This window comes from Sus scrofa, chromosome 7, assembly GCF_000003025.6.
Source record: "Sus scrofa isolate TJ Tabasco breed Duroc chromosome 7, Sscrofa11.1, whole genome shotgun sequence".
Taxonomy (NCBI): Eukaryota; Metazoa; Chordata; class Mammalia; order Artiodactyla; family Suidae; genus Sus; species Sus scrofa.
The window spans coordinates 75,813,062-75,828,383 of NC_010449.5; the positions used below are offsets into that span (position 1 = coordinate 75,813,062).

General features: G+C 41.8%; 1 protein-coding gene across 1 annotated transcript in view; it reads right to left on the reverse strand.

Moving 5' to 3' along the window:
• RNF212B (ring finger protein 212B) overlaps positions 1-15,322 on the reverse strand; it is a 32,561-nt gene that overhangs the window by 14,167 nt on the left and 3,072 nt on the right. Inside the window, exons 3-8 of the mRNA XM_021099238.1 lie at positions 12,774-12,826; positions 11,542-11,616; positions 3,213-3,328; positions 2,296-2,356; positions 1,030-1,058; positions 106-152 (exon numbers count right to left, since the gene is read on the reverse strand). Coding sequence (XP_020954897.1) covers positions 106-152; positions 1,030-1,058; positions 2,296-2,356; positions 3,213-3,328; positions 11,542-11,616; positions 12,774-12,826 — 381 coding nt within the window. The remainder of the gene's footprint in view (positions 1-105; positions 153-1,029; positions 1,059-2,295; positions 2,357-3,212; positions 3,329-11,541; positions 11,617-12,773; positions 12,827-15,322) is intronic.

Genomic DNA, 15,322 nt, shown 5'->3' on the forward strand with positions numbered 1-15,322 from the left:
CCTAGCCTATCTACTGCAAGTGTGTATCTGAAAGTACAACCTTCCATATGAGAAAAGGATATTTACTCATCTCACACAGATATTTGGACAAAACATGGTCTCTACCTGACTGTGATGGAGAGGTAATGCCCACTGGTCGAGGTGTGGTTGATCTGCAAGGGAAAAAGAAAGAAAGGCAGTACTAATTTTTCTAAGCAGATGTTAGCGCCACCTTAAAGGATCAAACAGATCACAGTTTACAGATATCGCTTCCTCACTGAATACAAGTTGTTTACTATCATGTAGTACAGTTATCAGACCAAAATATGGAGGCAAGGTTTCCATATGGGACTCCTTGACTCTCCACCTCCCTAAATGAAACATTCTCCACTTCTCTATTGCCTGTAATAGAAGTTCTAAAATCCTTTCTCCCTTCCTTCAGTGCCTTGCCACGTACTCCCAACTTTATATATCTATCTATCCATCTGTCCATCCATTCATTCATCTACCACCTCCTTACTCCCTCCCATACCTTCATCCATCTGTCTACAAGCATTTATTTAGTGCTTATATGTCTCAGACCCTGAGGTTACAAAGATAACTAGAGAGTTTGTGTTGTGGCTCAGTCGTTAATGAACCCGACTAACATCCATGAGGACACAGGTTCGATCCCTGGCCTTGCTCAGTGAGTTAAGGATCCAGTGTTGCCATGAACTGTGATGTAGGTCACAGACGGGCTCAGATTCTGAGTTGCTGTGGCTGTGGTGCAGGCTGGCAGCTATAGCTCTGATTTGATCTCTTGCCTGGGAACCTCCATATGCTATGAGCGCGGCCCTAAAAAGCCAAAAAAAAAAAAAAAAAAGAAAGAAAGAAAGAAAGAAAAAGAGAGACAGACAGACAAACAGATTTTACATCAGTATTTCTTGGAAACATAAAAGATAAGTTCATAAACCATTTCCTCCACCTCAGAGCCTACATAGGAGATATAGCCAAGAGTCAAGAAAGGACAGAAATTTTCAGAGGGCTAGTACAGGGCCTGATAAAACTCACCTGCTTCCTTGGTACCAACTTGGAGATTCCTGTAGGTGAAAAAAACAGGAGTGAAGGAAGCTATATAGCTCAAGGGTCCCAATTAATGGATCTTGCTTGTCTCATAACTAAGCTGCAAAGTCCTCTAGTTGTATGATTACTCTAAGATTCCCAATAGGAGAAAAAAGAGCAGCAATGTTTCCTTAGAAAATTATTAGCTTTAGGAGAAGAAAATTTTAGTTCCTCTTCACAAAAACACATTGGCAACCCTGTAGATTGATACATGTGGGGGAAATAATCTATGGGGAGAGAAAGGAAAATGACAGGATGACAACATGCTAGAATAGTTACGAGAGTAAGATCAAAAGGAACGTTACATAAACACAAAGAACAACTTTGGGAAGAGAGAAACGTGTAGGAAATAGAGTTTGAGGGAGAGGAAGGATCCTGAGGTGTCCTGGGATTCTTGAAGAGAAATTTTAAGTTCTAACAGACATTTCCTCTATAAGAGAGCTTCCGGAGTTCACATTGTGGCTCAGCAGGTTATGAAGCTGACCAGTATCCATAAGGATGTAGGTTCAAGCCCTGGCCTTGCTCGGTGGGTTAAGGGTCCGGAATTGCCGTGAGTTGTGGTTAGGTCACAGACACAGCTAGGATCAGGCGTTGCTGTGACTGTGGCATAGGCCAGGAATTGCAGTTCTGATTCAACCCCCCTAGACTGGGAACTTCCATATGCTGCACAAATGGCCCTAAAAACCAAAAAAAAAAAAAACAAAAAACAAAAACAAAGAAGGCTTCCCAAGTGGCATGTCATCACTCACTGATGTTCAATATTGGGTTACCAGAGTTCCCATCATGGCTCAGTGGAAATCAATCTGACTAGCAGGTTCGATCCCTGGCCTCGTTCAGTGGGTTAAGGATCCTGCATTCCCATGAGCTGTGGCATAGGTCGCAGACTCGGCTCAGATCTGACGTTGCTGTGGCTGTGGTGTAGGCCAGCAACTAGAGCTCTGATTCCACCCCTAGTCTGGGAATCTCCATATGCCACAGGGGCAGCCCTAAAAAAAAAAAGCAAAACAAATTGGGTTACCAGTATGCTAAATTTAGTCCTTTCATCCCTCTAAGGTCTTCATGGCCTTGTCCATTTACTATGGTGTGCTTGTTGTACAAATATTATCAGCTGTACGTGCCATAATGTGAAAAAGGTTAAGAAACACTATACAGTCAGCTAGATAGAGGGGCAAAATAGGAGAGAAAATGATAGTAAGGAAAATCTGTTTTATTCACCTTTAGGATGGCTAGAAATTTCTTCAGTTCTCCATTCTCTTTCCTTAAGACTGACAGCTCTCTAGGCAAAAGATGGAAACAATCAGCAGGTCAGTGGGACAAAAAAACAAACAAAAACCCTGATTTTTATTATTATCAGCATCTAGTTAATGCTTGCTGTTTTACAAGATGTTTCTGCCAGAGATCCAGGCATTCAGTGAGGTTTTGGTGGTGAGAAGAATCAGGTGAACAAAATAAGCAGTTATTTGGAATGATTTCAGAGGAGTCTACACAGGATTGCATTTCCTCTCCACAAGTACCCCTGGCCTGCTGATGTCTGAAAATTTCCATCAGAGATTTTTATCTTTTAGCTTAAGATTTCCAAAATATACCCTCCTAGAGAGGGTATTAAGTGCATCTCCTGGGAATTCCTGTTGTGTCTCATTACTAGTGGTAATGAACCCAACTAGTATCCATGACAACTCTGGTTTAATCCCCGGCCTCACTCAGTGGGTGGTGTTGCCGTGAGCTATGGTATAGGTTGCAGACTTGGCTCAGTCCTGGCCTTGCTGTGGCTGTGGTGCAGCCTGGCAGGTGAAGCTCTGTCTGCCCCTAGCGTAGGAACTTCCTGCACCCCTAAAAAAGAAAAAAAAAAAAAAGCCATCTCCCATCATTATCACTGTGAAAGGCTATGTCTGATTTCTCTGAAGAAGCAATTTTTGATAGAGGATGAAGACGACAAAAGCTATAAAGTGAGGAGGGTCCCTTGAGGGAAGAAAGAGAAAAATAAAATGGAGATTGAGGGACCAAAAATTCTGTATCCAAGACAAATATAACACATATGGAGCAATTTTCAGGCTTTGCAACCATAAGGAAATAGGGGCTACAGCTTCTCCGAAAAGAAAAAAAGCTCTCTAGTGATTTGGTTTGTCACTTACTTGTCCTTGTTGGTCAATGTTTGCTGTGCCTCCTGTAAGGATGCTTCTAACTTTGTAATTCTATGCTTAAAAAAGGCAATGAGGAGATCTGTTTGTTTCTTCTGGAAACTCCACACCTACTAGGAAAAAACACACCTTTGACATATGCCCCAGAACTCTTTTTCCCCTACTCCTGGCAACAAAAGGAAATCCATCCATACTTTATTACTGACCATTTTCTTCTGAAGTGTCTGACTTAATTCATGACTCCCCAAAACTAGAGGGTTTGACACAAAGCTCTAGGAAAAGCCAAAGGTTTTCCTCTGCAGGATAATGCCTTCCTAATATCTTAATGAGAATATTCTGGCACAGAATAGCCCTTTAAAAATATAATCATTCATCTTGAGCAAGAAGAGTGTCAAGCTTAGAAGTGGTTCTGATCTCACTTGTTTACTATTAGTTTGGACTCAGCTTCCACATTCCTAGCTATTACAAAGTATTGGTAACCAATTTACTTTCCCTCAGATACTCACATGAAGACATCTGCAGGCTGTTATTCCACTACAGTAAAGGGCAAAGAGGTGCAGAAGGAGATTACCTATTCCAGAATTTTATTCTATTTCTGGGCATGAGCAAATAATTTTATCTTTTGCTTTAGTTTACCATTCGATATACTGATGTGCCTATCATGCGATCATTGAATCAGATCAAAAGTTAATATTTAGAAGGTGTTTTAGCTTTGTCAGGCTCTATTTTTGAATACACAGCAGTATTTATGTCTCATCTGTTTCCTCCCTACTCAGACTATAAACCTTTTGTCTAAGGTCCTTCCTAGATCTGGTACTTTTGTCATAAACTTTTTGTTCTCACCTAATTTGCAGGTTGCTCTTGGCATCTGACTAAAGAAATCTACTTCAGAGTTTTTAATAGTCTCTAGCCTCTTTCCTTTCCATTCAAAAGCAAACTAAACTAATTCTACACAGATAAGAATTCACTGTAGTCTATTTTTTAAGTTACTGTTTTCAATGAAAGTAAAATATATTCATTTTAGAAAATGTGAATAATGCAAAGCATAAAAAAGGCACTCAACCCTGGGAGTTATCTAAAAAGGCAAAGGCTTAAGGATCAATAGATAGTACAGATAGATATCGCATATAGCCAAGAAACGGCATCCCAAACATCCTAACCTGCTCTTGGGATCAGTTTGTGGTAAAATTTAGTATCAGTCTTGAGCAAAGAAAGCCCAAATCCTGCCCTAGATCTTAAAGATCACCAAGGGTCATGTGTGAAGGGGGAACAGACACTCCATGGAACTCCAGAGAGCCAGACTGGACTATGCCCGGCAGGGATGGGGTAGGGGGCGGTGGGTGCTTTTACCTAGGCCTAAGCATGCCTGCATGCTTCACCTACTTACCCCCTAAACTCAAACCCAAATCTCAGAGCTAACCATTCCAAGAGGAAGAAAGACCAATCCAGAAAACCACCACCAACAAGAACAAGCGTTAGAGACAAACAAGGGATTCTGTCCCATACTGGAGTACAAATGTTTAGCCTATTTCAAACACATCCATCAAAGATTCTAAACCCTAACTCGGGAATGAATCTCAGTATTTTACAAATCTCGACTGTTAGCAAACTCATTATTCTGTCTTATTCAAATTCTTCAGCCTCATAAAAAGGTTAGTTTCTTTTTTTTCCCCTAAAGAACAAATTTTGGGGAGTTCTCATTGTGGCACAGTGGAAACAAATCCAACTAGTATCCCTGAGGATGTGGGTTCACTCCCTGGCCTCACTCAGTGGGTCGGAGATCCAGAGTTGCAGTGAGCTATGGTGTAGGTCACAGATGCGGTTTGAATCTGGCATGGCTATGGCTGTGGCCTAGGCGGGCAGCTGTAGCCCTGATTTGAGGCCCAGGCTGGGAACTTCCATATGCCTTGGGTGTGGCCCGAAAAAGCAAAAAAAAAAAGAACAAGTTTTGTTTACTTGGCTTTTTTTAAAAGTTGGGATTATTTTATTAAAATAATAACTTAGAGCAGATAATAGTAAAAGTAGTTTTGTTGATACCACTAAACATTGGATAATGCCAAATGCTAAATATTGTTTTATCGGAACAATGCATGCAACTGTCTACTTCAATACTCAGATTCCTTTCCTATATTTCCATACTGGGACCGGCTAAGGGTATCATGGTCTTCATGCTCTGGATTCCCACTCCTTCTAGAATTGATAACATGGACATAATTTTTATTTTATTTACTGAAGAGATTTTTTTAAAAACTTTATTTATTTATTTTTGGCCACACCTGCAGCATGCAGAAATTCCAGGGCCAGGGATCAAACCTGAGCCACAGATGTAACCACAACAGTAACAATGCCAGATCTTTAACCTGCTAAGCCACAAGGGAACTCCCTAAAATGTATACTTTGGAAATGAATATTAACTTGACCAACCTTTTTTTTAACTAAAGAATTTCTCCCCTGTCCATCCCAATCCCTCCCCCTCTCCTTTGGCAACCACAATGCAAACTATTACATTTAGAATGAATAAACAATGAGGTCCTACTGTATAGCACAGGGAACTATAGCTAATCTCCTGAAGTAGACTATGATAGAATAATATAAAAAAAGAAAGAATATATATATATATGTAAAACTGAGTCACTTCGCTATACAGCAGAAAATGGCACAACATGTAAATCAGGAGTTCCCGTCATGGCTCAGGGGTTAACGAATCTGACTAGGATCCATGAGATTGCGGGTTCGATCCCTGGCCTCCCTCAGTGGGTTAAGATCTGGTGTTGCTGTGAGCTGTGGTGTAGGTTGCAGACACGGCTCAGATCCCGAGTTGCTGTGGCTCGGGCGTAGGCCAGTGGCTATAACTCCGATTAGACCCCTAGCCTGGGAGCCCCCACATGCCGTAGGTGTGGCCCTGGAAAAAGACAAAAAGACAAAAAAAAAAAAAAAAGGCACAACATTGTAAATCAACTATACTTTAATAAAATAATAAAAAAGAATGGCTTTCCTAATTTTTACTTTTTTAAAAAAAATTTATTGAAGTATAGTTGATTTACGATGTTGTGTTAATTTCTGCTGTAGAGCAAAGTGATTTAGTTTTATATATATATGTTATATATATATTATATATATATATGTGTATATTCATTTTCTTTTCTTTCTTTCTTTTTTTCTTTTTCTTTTTTTGCTTTTTAGGGCTGCACTTTCAGCACATGGAAGTTCCCAGGCTAGGGGTCAAATCAGAGCTACAGCTGCTGGCCTAGGCCACAGTTTCCGATAAGACCCCTAGCCTGGGAACCTCCATATGCTGCAGGTGCGGCCCTGAAAAGACAAAAATAAATACATACATACATACATAAAAAAGAAAGGAGAAGAAACTTATAGTTTATAAAAAACTTGGAGTTCCTGTTGTGACTCAGTGGGTTAAGAACCCGACTAGTAACCATGAGGATGCAGGTTTGATCCCTGGCCTTGCTCAGTGGGTTAAGGATCCAGCATTGCCGTAAGCTGTGGCATAGGTCACAGACGTGGCTCAGATCCGGCATTGCTGTGGCTGTCAAGTAGGCCAGCAGCTACAGCTCCAATTTGATGCCTAGCCTGGGAACTTCCATATGCTGCAGGTGCAGCCAAAAACAACCAACCAACCAAAAAAACCCTTGAGACATAATAGCCAACTCAACTATATAGACCTTACTGAAATCTGATTCAAACAGTTTTAAAATAATTAGCAGACAACTGAGGAAATGTGAATGCTGACTGATTATTGGACAATACTAGGGAATCATTATTTTAGCAAAAACATGGTTATATTTAATAAAAGAGTACCCATCTTCTAAAGATTCACTCTGAAATCTTTGCTAAGTGGCATGGTATGGGTTTCTATCCTTTGGTAGCTACCGCCATATAGTACAAGAGACATTCAGACATGTGAACCAATAGCTAAAACAAGCTGATAGGCAGCACAGAAGTATGTATAAAATATAGAAATAATAATTAAGAGATAACTTCAGTGTGGAAGCCAGGCTGGCATTCCAGGCATAGAGGTATGAAACTACATGATGTATAAAAGAACTGCAAAGATCTAAACCTACCCTGTAAATTAGGTAATAGATAATCTATGTAAGACCTTACATTGGCACTTAAGCTGTGACGTGGCAGTTGTGGATGAGATTGGATCTTATGGCCTATGTACATCACAGCCACAGCAGTGCCAGATCCAAGCAGCGTCTGTGACCCACACCACAGCTCACGGCAATGCTGGATCCTTAGCCAACTGAGCAAGGCCAGGGATTGAACCTGTGTCTTCATGGATACTAGTCAGATTCATTTCCACTGAGCCACAACCAGAACTTCATGTACTTAATTTTAAAGTGGATGAGCCCTTGGAGTTCCCTTTGTGGCTCAGCAGTAATGAAGCTGACTAGTATCCATGAGGAAGAGGGTTTGATCCCTGGCCTCACTCAGTGGGTTAAGGATCCTGCATTGCTGCAAGCTGTGGTGTAGATCGCAGATATGGCTTGGAACTATTATTACTGTGGCTGTGGTTTAGGCCAGCAGCTACAGCTCTGATTCAACCCCTAGCCTGGGAACTTCCATATGCCACAGGTGTGGCCCTGAAAAGAAAAAAAAAAAATTAATTAATTAATTAAAATTAAAAATAAATTAAAAAGCAACCATTAATAATAATAATAATAATAATAAAGTGAAGGGCCCAACAAAATGGGAGAGAATGAATAGGAGTTATCTTCTGGTGCATTGGGTTAAGGATCTGGCAGTTACTGTAGTTGCTTGGGTTGCTGCTTAGACTTGAGTTTGATCCCTGACCCAGGAACATCTATATACCACGGGTGCAGCCAAAAAAAAAAAAAGTTTACTTGCTGTATAGCAGAGGGAACTGTATCTAATCACTTGTGATGGAACATGATGGAAGTTTCATGTGAAAAAAAGAATATACATAAATGTATTACTGGGTCAATTTCTGGGTACAGCAGAAATTGACAGAATATTATAAATCAATTATAACAAAAATTTTTTGAAAGTTTACTATGTGACCCATTAATCCAATTCCTATGTATATATCCAAGAGAAGTGAAATATATGTCCACACAAAAACTTGTACACAAATTCATAGCAGTATTATTTATAACAGCCCAAAAGTAGAAACAACCTAAATGTTTCTCAACTGATGAATGGATACACAAAACATATCCATCTATATAATGGGATATTATTTGGTCATATAGGAATGAGGTATTAATGAAGTTCTAATATAAGCTACAACATGGATTAACCTTGAAAAAACATTATGCTAAGAAAAGCAGACAATAAACAAGTACATTATAAAATGTGAGAGGTAACATCTACGATGTAAAATAAAGCAGGGTAAGAAGTAGAATTGGGGCTGATATTTGAGATATGAGGGTCAATAAAGGTGTGACTATGGGAGGAAAATGTGAGCAGAAGCCTGAATCAGACAATCTAAATATTCTTGGATCAGTTATTCAACTTCATGGATTAGGAAAACACATTGTCAGACACTGCTGACTTCACCAAACTGGCCCTTCACTTAAGTGATGATTAACTGACCCTTTCCATTTATTTTAACTTGATTACTTGACCATGTGTAATTGGTCCCGTGATTAGGCAGGTTAGAATTCAGACTACACTGAAGTTCTCCACTGATCATTAACTAACCCTGGGTTTAGCTATTAACCAAAGGTCTGCTCTTTCTCTTATTCATGTGACCTTGTTTACACTTCTCCTTGAGTCTCAGCTAGATTTTTATCTCCCCATAATGTTAAATAGTATCTCAAATATGATGGCTCACCCAAACAGCTAAAGTCAAGATACAGTGAAAGCCTTAATTTCCCTCACTCTATCCACAGAATCAGGATTGAGGGGTGAGACACCAAAAATTAAATCTACTAACTTCAGCCAAACATGACAAAGGACAATTTTCATGTTTAATATAGGAATAGTCCCATAAGAATAAGAAGTAAGGCGTTCCCGTCATGGCACAGCAGAAGTGAATCTGACTAGGAACCATGAGGTGGCATGTTCGATTCCTGGCCTCACTCAGTGGGTTAAGGATCCGGTGTTGCTGTGAGCTGTGGTGTAGGTCGAAGATGCGGCTCGGATCCCGAGTTGCTGTGGTTGTGGCGTAGGCTGGCAGCTACAGCTCCAATTGGACCCCTAGCCTAGGAACCCCCATATGCCGCAGGTGCAGCTCTAAAGAGACAACAACAACAAAAAAAAAAGAATAAGAAGTAAGAATAGAGAAGAAAGGAGTTCCCGTTGTGGCGCAGCAGAAACGAATCTGACTAGGAACCATGAGGTTTGGGGTTCAATCCTTGGCCTCACTCAGTGGGTTAAGGATCCAGCATTGCTGTGAGCTGTGGTGTAGGGCACAGATTCGGCTCAGATCTGGTATTCTGTGGCTGTGGCGTATACCAGTGGCTACAGCTCACATTAGACCCCTAGCCTGGGAACCTCCATATGCCACCTGTGCGGCCCTAAAAAGGACAAAAGCCAAAAAAAAAAAAAAAAAAAAAAATAGAGAAGAAAAAGTGTTCAAATCTCAAATAATAGGAGTTCCCATTGTGGCTCAGCAGGTTAAGAACCCAACATAGTCTCTGTAAGGATGCAGGTTGGATCCCTGGCCTCACTCGATGGGTTGTGTCCAACATTGCCACAAGCTGTGGCACAGGTGGAAGATACGGCTGGGATCTGGCATTGCTGTGGTTGTGATGTAGGCTGCAACTGCACCTTCGATTAGATCCCTAGCCTGGCAACTTCCATATGCCACAGATGCAGACGTAAAAATGAAAAAAAAAATCTCAAGTACCATGCCCAGATTGGAATCCCATAAGGCTATGAAATGATCTCTGTGGAGAACTGGAGAGTGAAAGGGAAAACCTAAGCTTTTACAATTTGGGGGCTCTCTCAAATGGTTGTCCTATCTCCTACTTCCTTCTACAATCTTATTGCTCCTGACCAAGTCAATGGCATAACAACATATTATGCATCAGGAAAAGAAAAATATCTTCTAAAATTCAGGCAACCAGTTGTAAACACTAAATAAAGAATGAAACATATATGCATTAATAAGAGTTTTTGAAAAATAAGAATGGGGGAGTTCCCTAGTGACCAGCTGGCTAAGGATCTGGCTTTGTCACTGCTGTGGCGTGGGTTTGATCCTTGGCCCGGGAACTTCCATGTGCAATGGGTTCGGCCAAAAAAAGAAAGAAAGAAAAAATAAGAATAGGAATTCCCATCATGGCTCAGTGGTTAACGAATCCGACTAATATCCATGAGGACACAGGTTCAATCCCTGGCTGTGCTCAGTGGGTTAAGGATCCAGCGATGCCATGAGCAGTGGTGTAGGTTGGTCACAGATGCGGCTCAGATCCTGCATTGCTGTGGCTGTGGCGTAGGCTGGCGGCTACAGCTCTGATTAGACCCCTAGCCTGGGAACCTCCATATGTTGCAGTGCAGCCCTAAAAAGACAAAATAATAATAATAATAATGAGGAACAAGAAATCCCTTCTTGAACTCAGGTCTATAAGCAAAAGTTTGCAACTTAGGCCACTAAACCCGTTTGCAGGATCAGGCCTATATATTCAAAGCAGTTTTTAGAAGATTCATTAATCTGCACAGAAAGATGACAAAGCTCCCTAGAACCCCCCCCCTTTTTTTTCTTTTGTATTTTCGGGGCCGCACCCTTGGCATATGGAAGTTCCCAGGCTAGGGGTCGAATTGGAACTACAGCTGCCAGCCTACACCTCAGCCACAGCACTGTCAGATCCTTAACCTACTGAGCAAGGCCAGGGATCGTACCTGAGTCCTCACAGATCCTAGTCAGGCTCCTTAACCACTGAGCCATGATGGGAACTCCCCTTAGAACTCTCTCTATTCTCTACAGTTACCTAATAGTACTAGGACATACAAGGCAAGATGTTAGCTACGTAGTGGGGTTTTGTTGTTGTTTGTTTGTTTTGGCTGCACCTGTGGCATATGGAAGTTCCTGGGCCAGTGACTGAACTCATGCCATAACAGCAACCAAAGCTTTTACAGTAACAACACCGGATCTTTAACCCACTGTGCCACAAGAGAACTCTTACATGGTGGTTTTTACAGCTTATCACAGATTCGGGGTCAGTAAAAAGTTAACTGTTGAGATTTATATCATCAGGGAATAAAGCAAACAGGGCAGCCAGTTTCTCCCCATTGTGTGCAAATGTACAAATGCAGTTTAAAGAGAACCTTTGGAAAAGAAATAAGATGCAATCAGGACTTGCCTGGAAAATCAGATTTTCTTCACTTTGATTTCTCATACCTGAGAGATGTGACTAAAATACTGCAAAGCTGTCTCCACAGGGCTTTTGAAGTACATCTTCTCCTGAGGTTTCAGCTATGAAGAGAGCAAGACACATCCACAATGGAACAAAATAAAATACTGCCAAATATGGTGAAGGATGTACCACCCTTTCGTTCTTTCTTTCTTTCTTTTTTTTTTCTTTTTGTCTTTTTGCCATTTCTTGGGCCGCTCCTGCGGCATATGGAGGTTCCCAGGCTAGGGGTCCAATCAGAGCTGTAGCCACCGGCCTACGCCAGAGCCACAGCAATGCGGGATCCAAGCCGAGTCTGCAACCTATACCACAGTTCACGGCAATGCTGGATCCTTAACCCACTGAGCAAGGTCAGGGATCGAACCCGAAACCTCATGGTTCCTAGTCGGATTCGTTAACCACTGAGCCACGACGGGAACTCCTGTACCACCCTTTCTAAAGCACCCAGTATTAAATAATTTCACTGTGCTAAGAGGACCACTGCTCTAGACATAGACTATAAGTCCTAATTCCCCTTAACCTCGTGCTCTGTGACAGGGCCACAAATCATTCTTCTATCTACTGTTGATCCTCCCACTTTTTTTTGTTTTGTTTTGTATTGTTTTGCCTTTTAGGACTGCACTCACAGCATATAGGGGTTCCCAAACTAGGGGTCGAATCGGAGTTATAGCTGCCGGCCTATGCCAGTCACAGCAATGTGGGAGCCCCAACCCACTAATCGAGGGCAAGGATCAAACCTGTGTCCTCATGGATGCTGGTCAGATTCATTTCCACTGAGCCACGATGGGAATTCCCCCTCAACACTTTTTTTAAACAATTGCTATCTACAAGTTTTGTCTTGTTTTTTGTTCGCTTTTTTTTTTTTTTTTTTTTTTTGGTCTTTTTGCCTTTTCTAGGGCCCCTCCCATGGCTTATGGAGGTTCCCAGGCTAGGGGTCCAATCGGAGCTGGAGCCACCTGCCTATGCCAGAGCCACAGCAATGCGGGATCCGAGCCGCGTCTTCGACCCACACCACAGCTCACGGCAACACCAGATACTTAACCCACTGAGCAAGGACAGGGATCTAACCTGCAACCTCATGGTTCCCAGTCAGATTCTCTAACCACTGTGCCAGAATGGGAACTCCAATTTTCAGTTCTTAGTCAGTGTATTCTTTGTATACTTCCTATAGGCCAGGAATGGGATAAGATGATTCATGGGAGGGGAGGAAAAAACTTACACTATCAGAAAGAGCCAGATGCTTGCAGGCAGTTCCGCAGATAGAACATTTTTCTAAAGGGGAAAGGGAAAAAAAAATGTTTTGTTCTCATGGGCATGAGGTGAGATTTTCCTAAAATACATGATACAGTCAAATAGGCTAGCTAAAGAAGAAAAGCAGGTTCTTACTGAGTTCAGAATGTCACTGTGCTATAAAAGGACATCAACTTGAGCTCCGTTCTCTAAATCACTCTTTCCAAACTTTTATGCTGATGAGAAGTAAGGCTTTCACACTGTATCTCTAGCCATCTCCCTTTTCCCAGTTTTCTTCTACAGGGGAGAGGGAGTAAACTTCCAACAGGAATACTGGAGTACATTTACAATGGTCTGGGAGGGTACAAAAGTACCAGTGATCTCAACTTCATTATAATTATTTTTTTAATGGCCACACCTGTGGCATTTGAAGTACCGCAGCCAGGGATTGAACCTTTGCCTCTGAAGCAACTTGCACCCTTGTAGTCAGATACCTAATCTACTGTGCCACAGTGAGAACTCCGAGGTCAACTTTTTTTTTTTTCTTTTCCTTTTTAGGGCCTTACACTTGGCATATGGAGGTTCCTAGGCTAGGGGACAAATTGGAGCTGTAGCTGCGGGGCTACACCAGAGCCAAAGCAATGCAGGAGTCGAGTCACGGTCTGCAACCTACACAACAGCTCATGGCAATGCTGGATCCTTAACCCACTGAGTGAGGCCGGGGATCAAACCTGAGTCCTCATGGTTGCTAGTCAGATTCATTAACCACTGAGCCACAATAGGAATTCCCCCGATCTCCACTTTAAGTTACTATTTTTTTATTCCATCTACCTGACAGTAGGCACACATTCGGTACCGTAAGAAACTCTCCAATTATTGTTGCCCTGTTCTCACTCTGCTATATTCCTATTGTTTTAAAGCTCTCCTACTCTCATTCTCTAATTAACCCAATCTGTAAGATGTGAAAATTTAAAAAAAAAATTCTTTTTAGGGCTGCACCTGCAGCATGTGGAAGTTTCCAGGCTAGGGGTCGTATGGGAACTATAGCTGTTGGACTACACCACAGCCACAGCAACACAGAATCCTTAACCCAGTGAGTGAGGCCAGGGATGGAACCTGTGTTCTCATGGATACTAGTCAATTTCATTACCATTGAGCCATTATGGGGACTCTGAAAATTAAAATTCTTAATCTCCCTTTTTAGTTGAAATTTTAGTAGTGGTGCTGGTTATTAAGATAAATGACATATAAGGAGAAAACATCACATGACACACGCTTCTGCTACCACAGTAAATAGCTTTGTTATATTAGCAGAAAACTTAAAAGGTTCATAAGGTTGACATGGAGAAAGAGATTCTCCAAAGGCTGCCTAACCTGATTCTTCTTTCCTTGGGCATAAAGCTTTCCCCTCTTCCCTCCATATTATTGCCAGAGTGAGCCAGTAAGTGCAAGTCATTCTTCTACTTAAGAAAAATACAAATTGGAGAGTTCCTGTTGTGGCGAAGCTGAAACAAATCCGACTAGTATCCATGAGGATGTGGGTTCAATCCCTGGCCTCGCTCAGTAGGTTAAGGATCCAGCGTTGCCGTAAGCTGTGGTGTAGGTCGAAGACTCGGCTTGGATCTGGCATTGCTGTGGCTGTGGTGTAGGCTGGCAGCTATAGCTTCGATTTGATCCCTAGCCTGGGAACTTCTATATGCCGCTAGTTCGGCCCTAAAAAGCAGAAAGAAAAGAAAAGGAAGGAAGGAAGGAAGGAAGGAAGGAAGGAAGGAAGGAAGGAAGGAAGGGAAAGGAAGAAAAACCGAAGAAACTTACATAGCTCTCCATCACTTGCAGGACAAAGTTCAGGTTCTTTAGCCTGCTATATAGAGCCTTCCATCATCTGGCCACTGCCTGCCTCTCTAGCCTCATCTCTGGCCATTTCTTACCTCATTCTTACAAACTCTACCAATCCCAACCATGTGTACTCCCCTGTACTAAGTTTTATGACAGGGTATGCCTTTATACTTGCTGTTCTTTTTTTTTTTTTTTTTTTTTTTTTTCTCTTTAGAGCCACACTGGCAGCATATGGAATTTCCCAAACTAGGGGTCACTTCAGAGCTGCAGCTCCCGGCCTAGACCACAGTCACAGCAATGCAGGATCCAGGCCACATCTGTGACCTATACCACAGCTTGCAGCAATGCCAGATACTCAACCCACTGAGCGGAGCCAGGGATAGAACATACTTCCTCATGGATACTAGTCAGGTTCTTAATCCTGAGACACAAACAGGAACTCCCGTGCTGTTCTCTTAAACTAGAATGATCTTCCCTGCTTAATTCACTTGGCGGACTCCAGTTTATTATTCAAAACCTACTGAAGCAACACCTCTTCTATGAAACCTTCCCTGATCAAAGCATCCTAAGTCCCTCTTCTGGACAAACATTCCCAGAATACATAGATACAGAATTCAATACATACCTTTTAAGTATTTTAGCATTAAACACACACACACACACACACACACACAAAACCTTAAATTTAAGCCTCACTTCTAA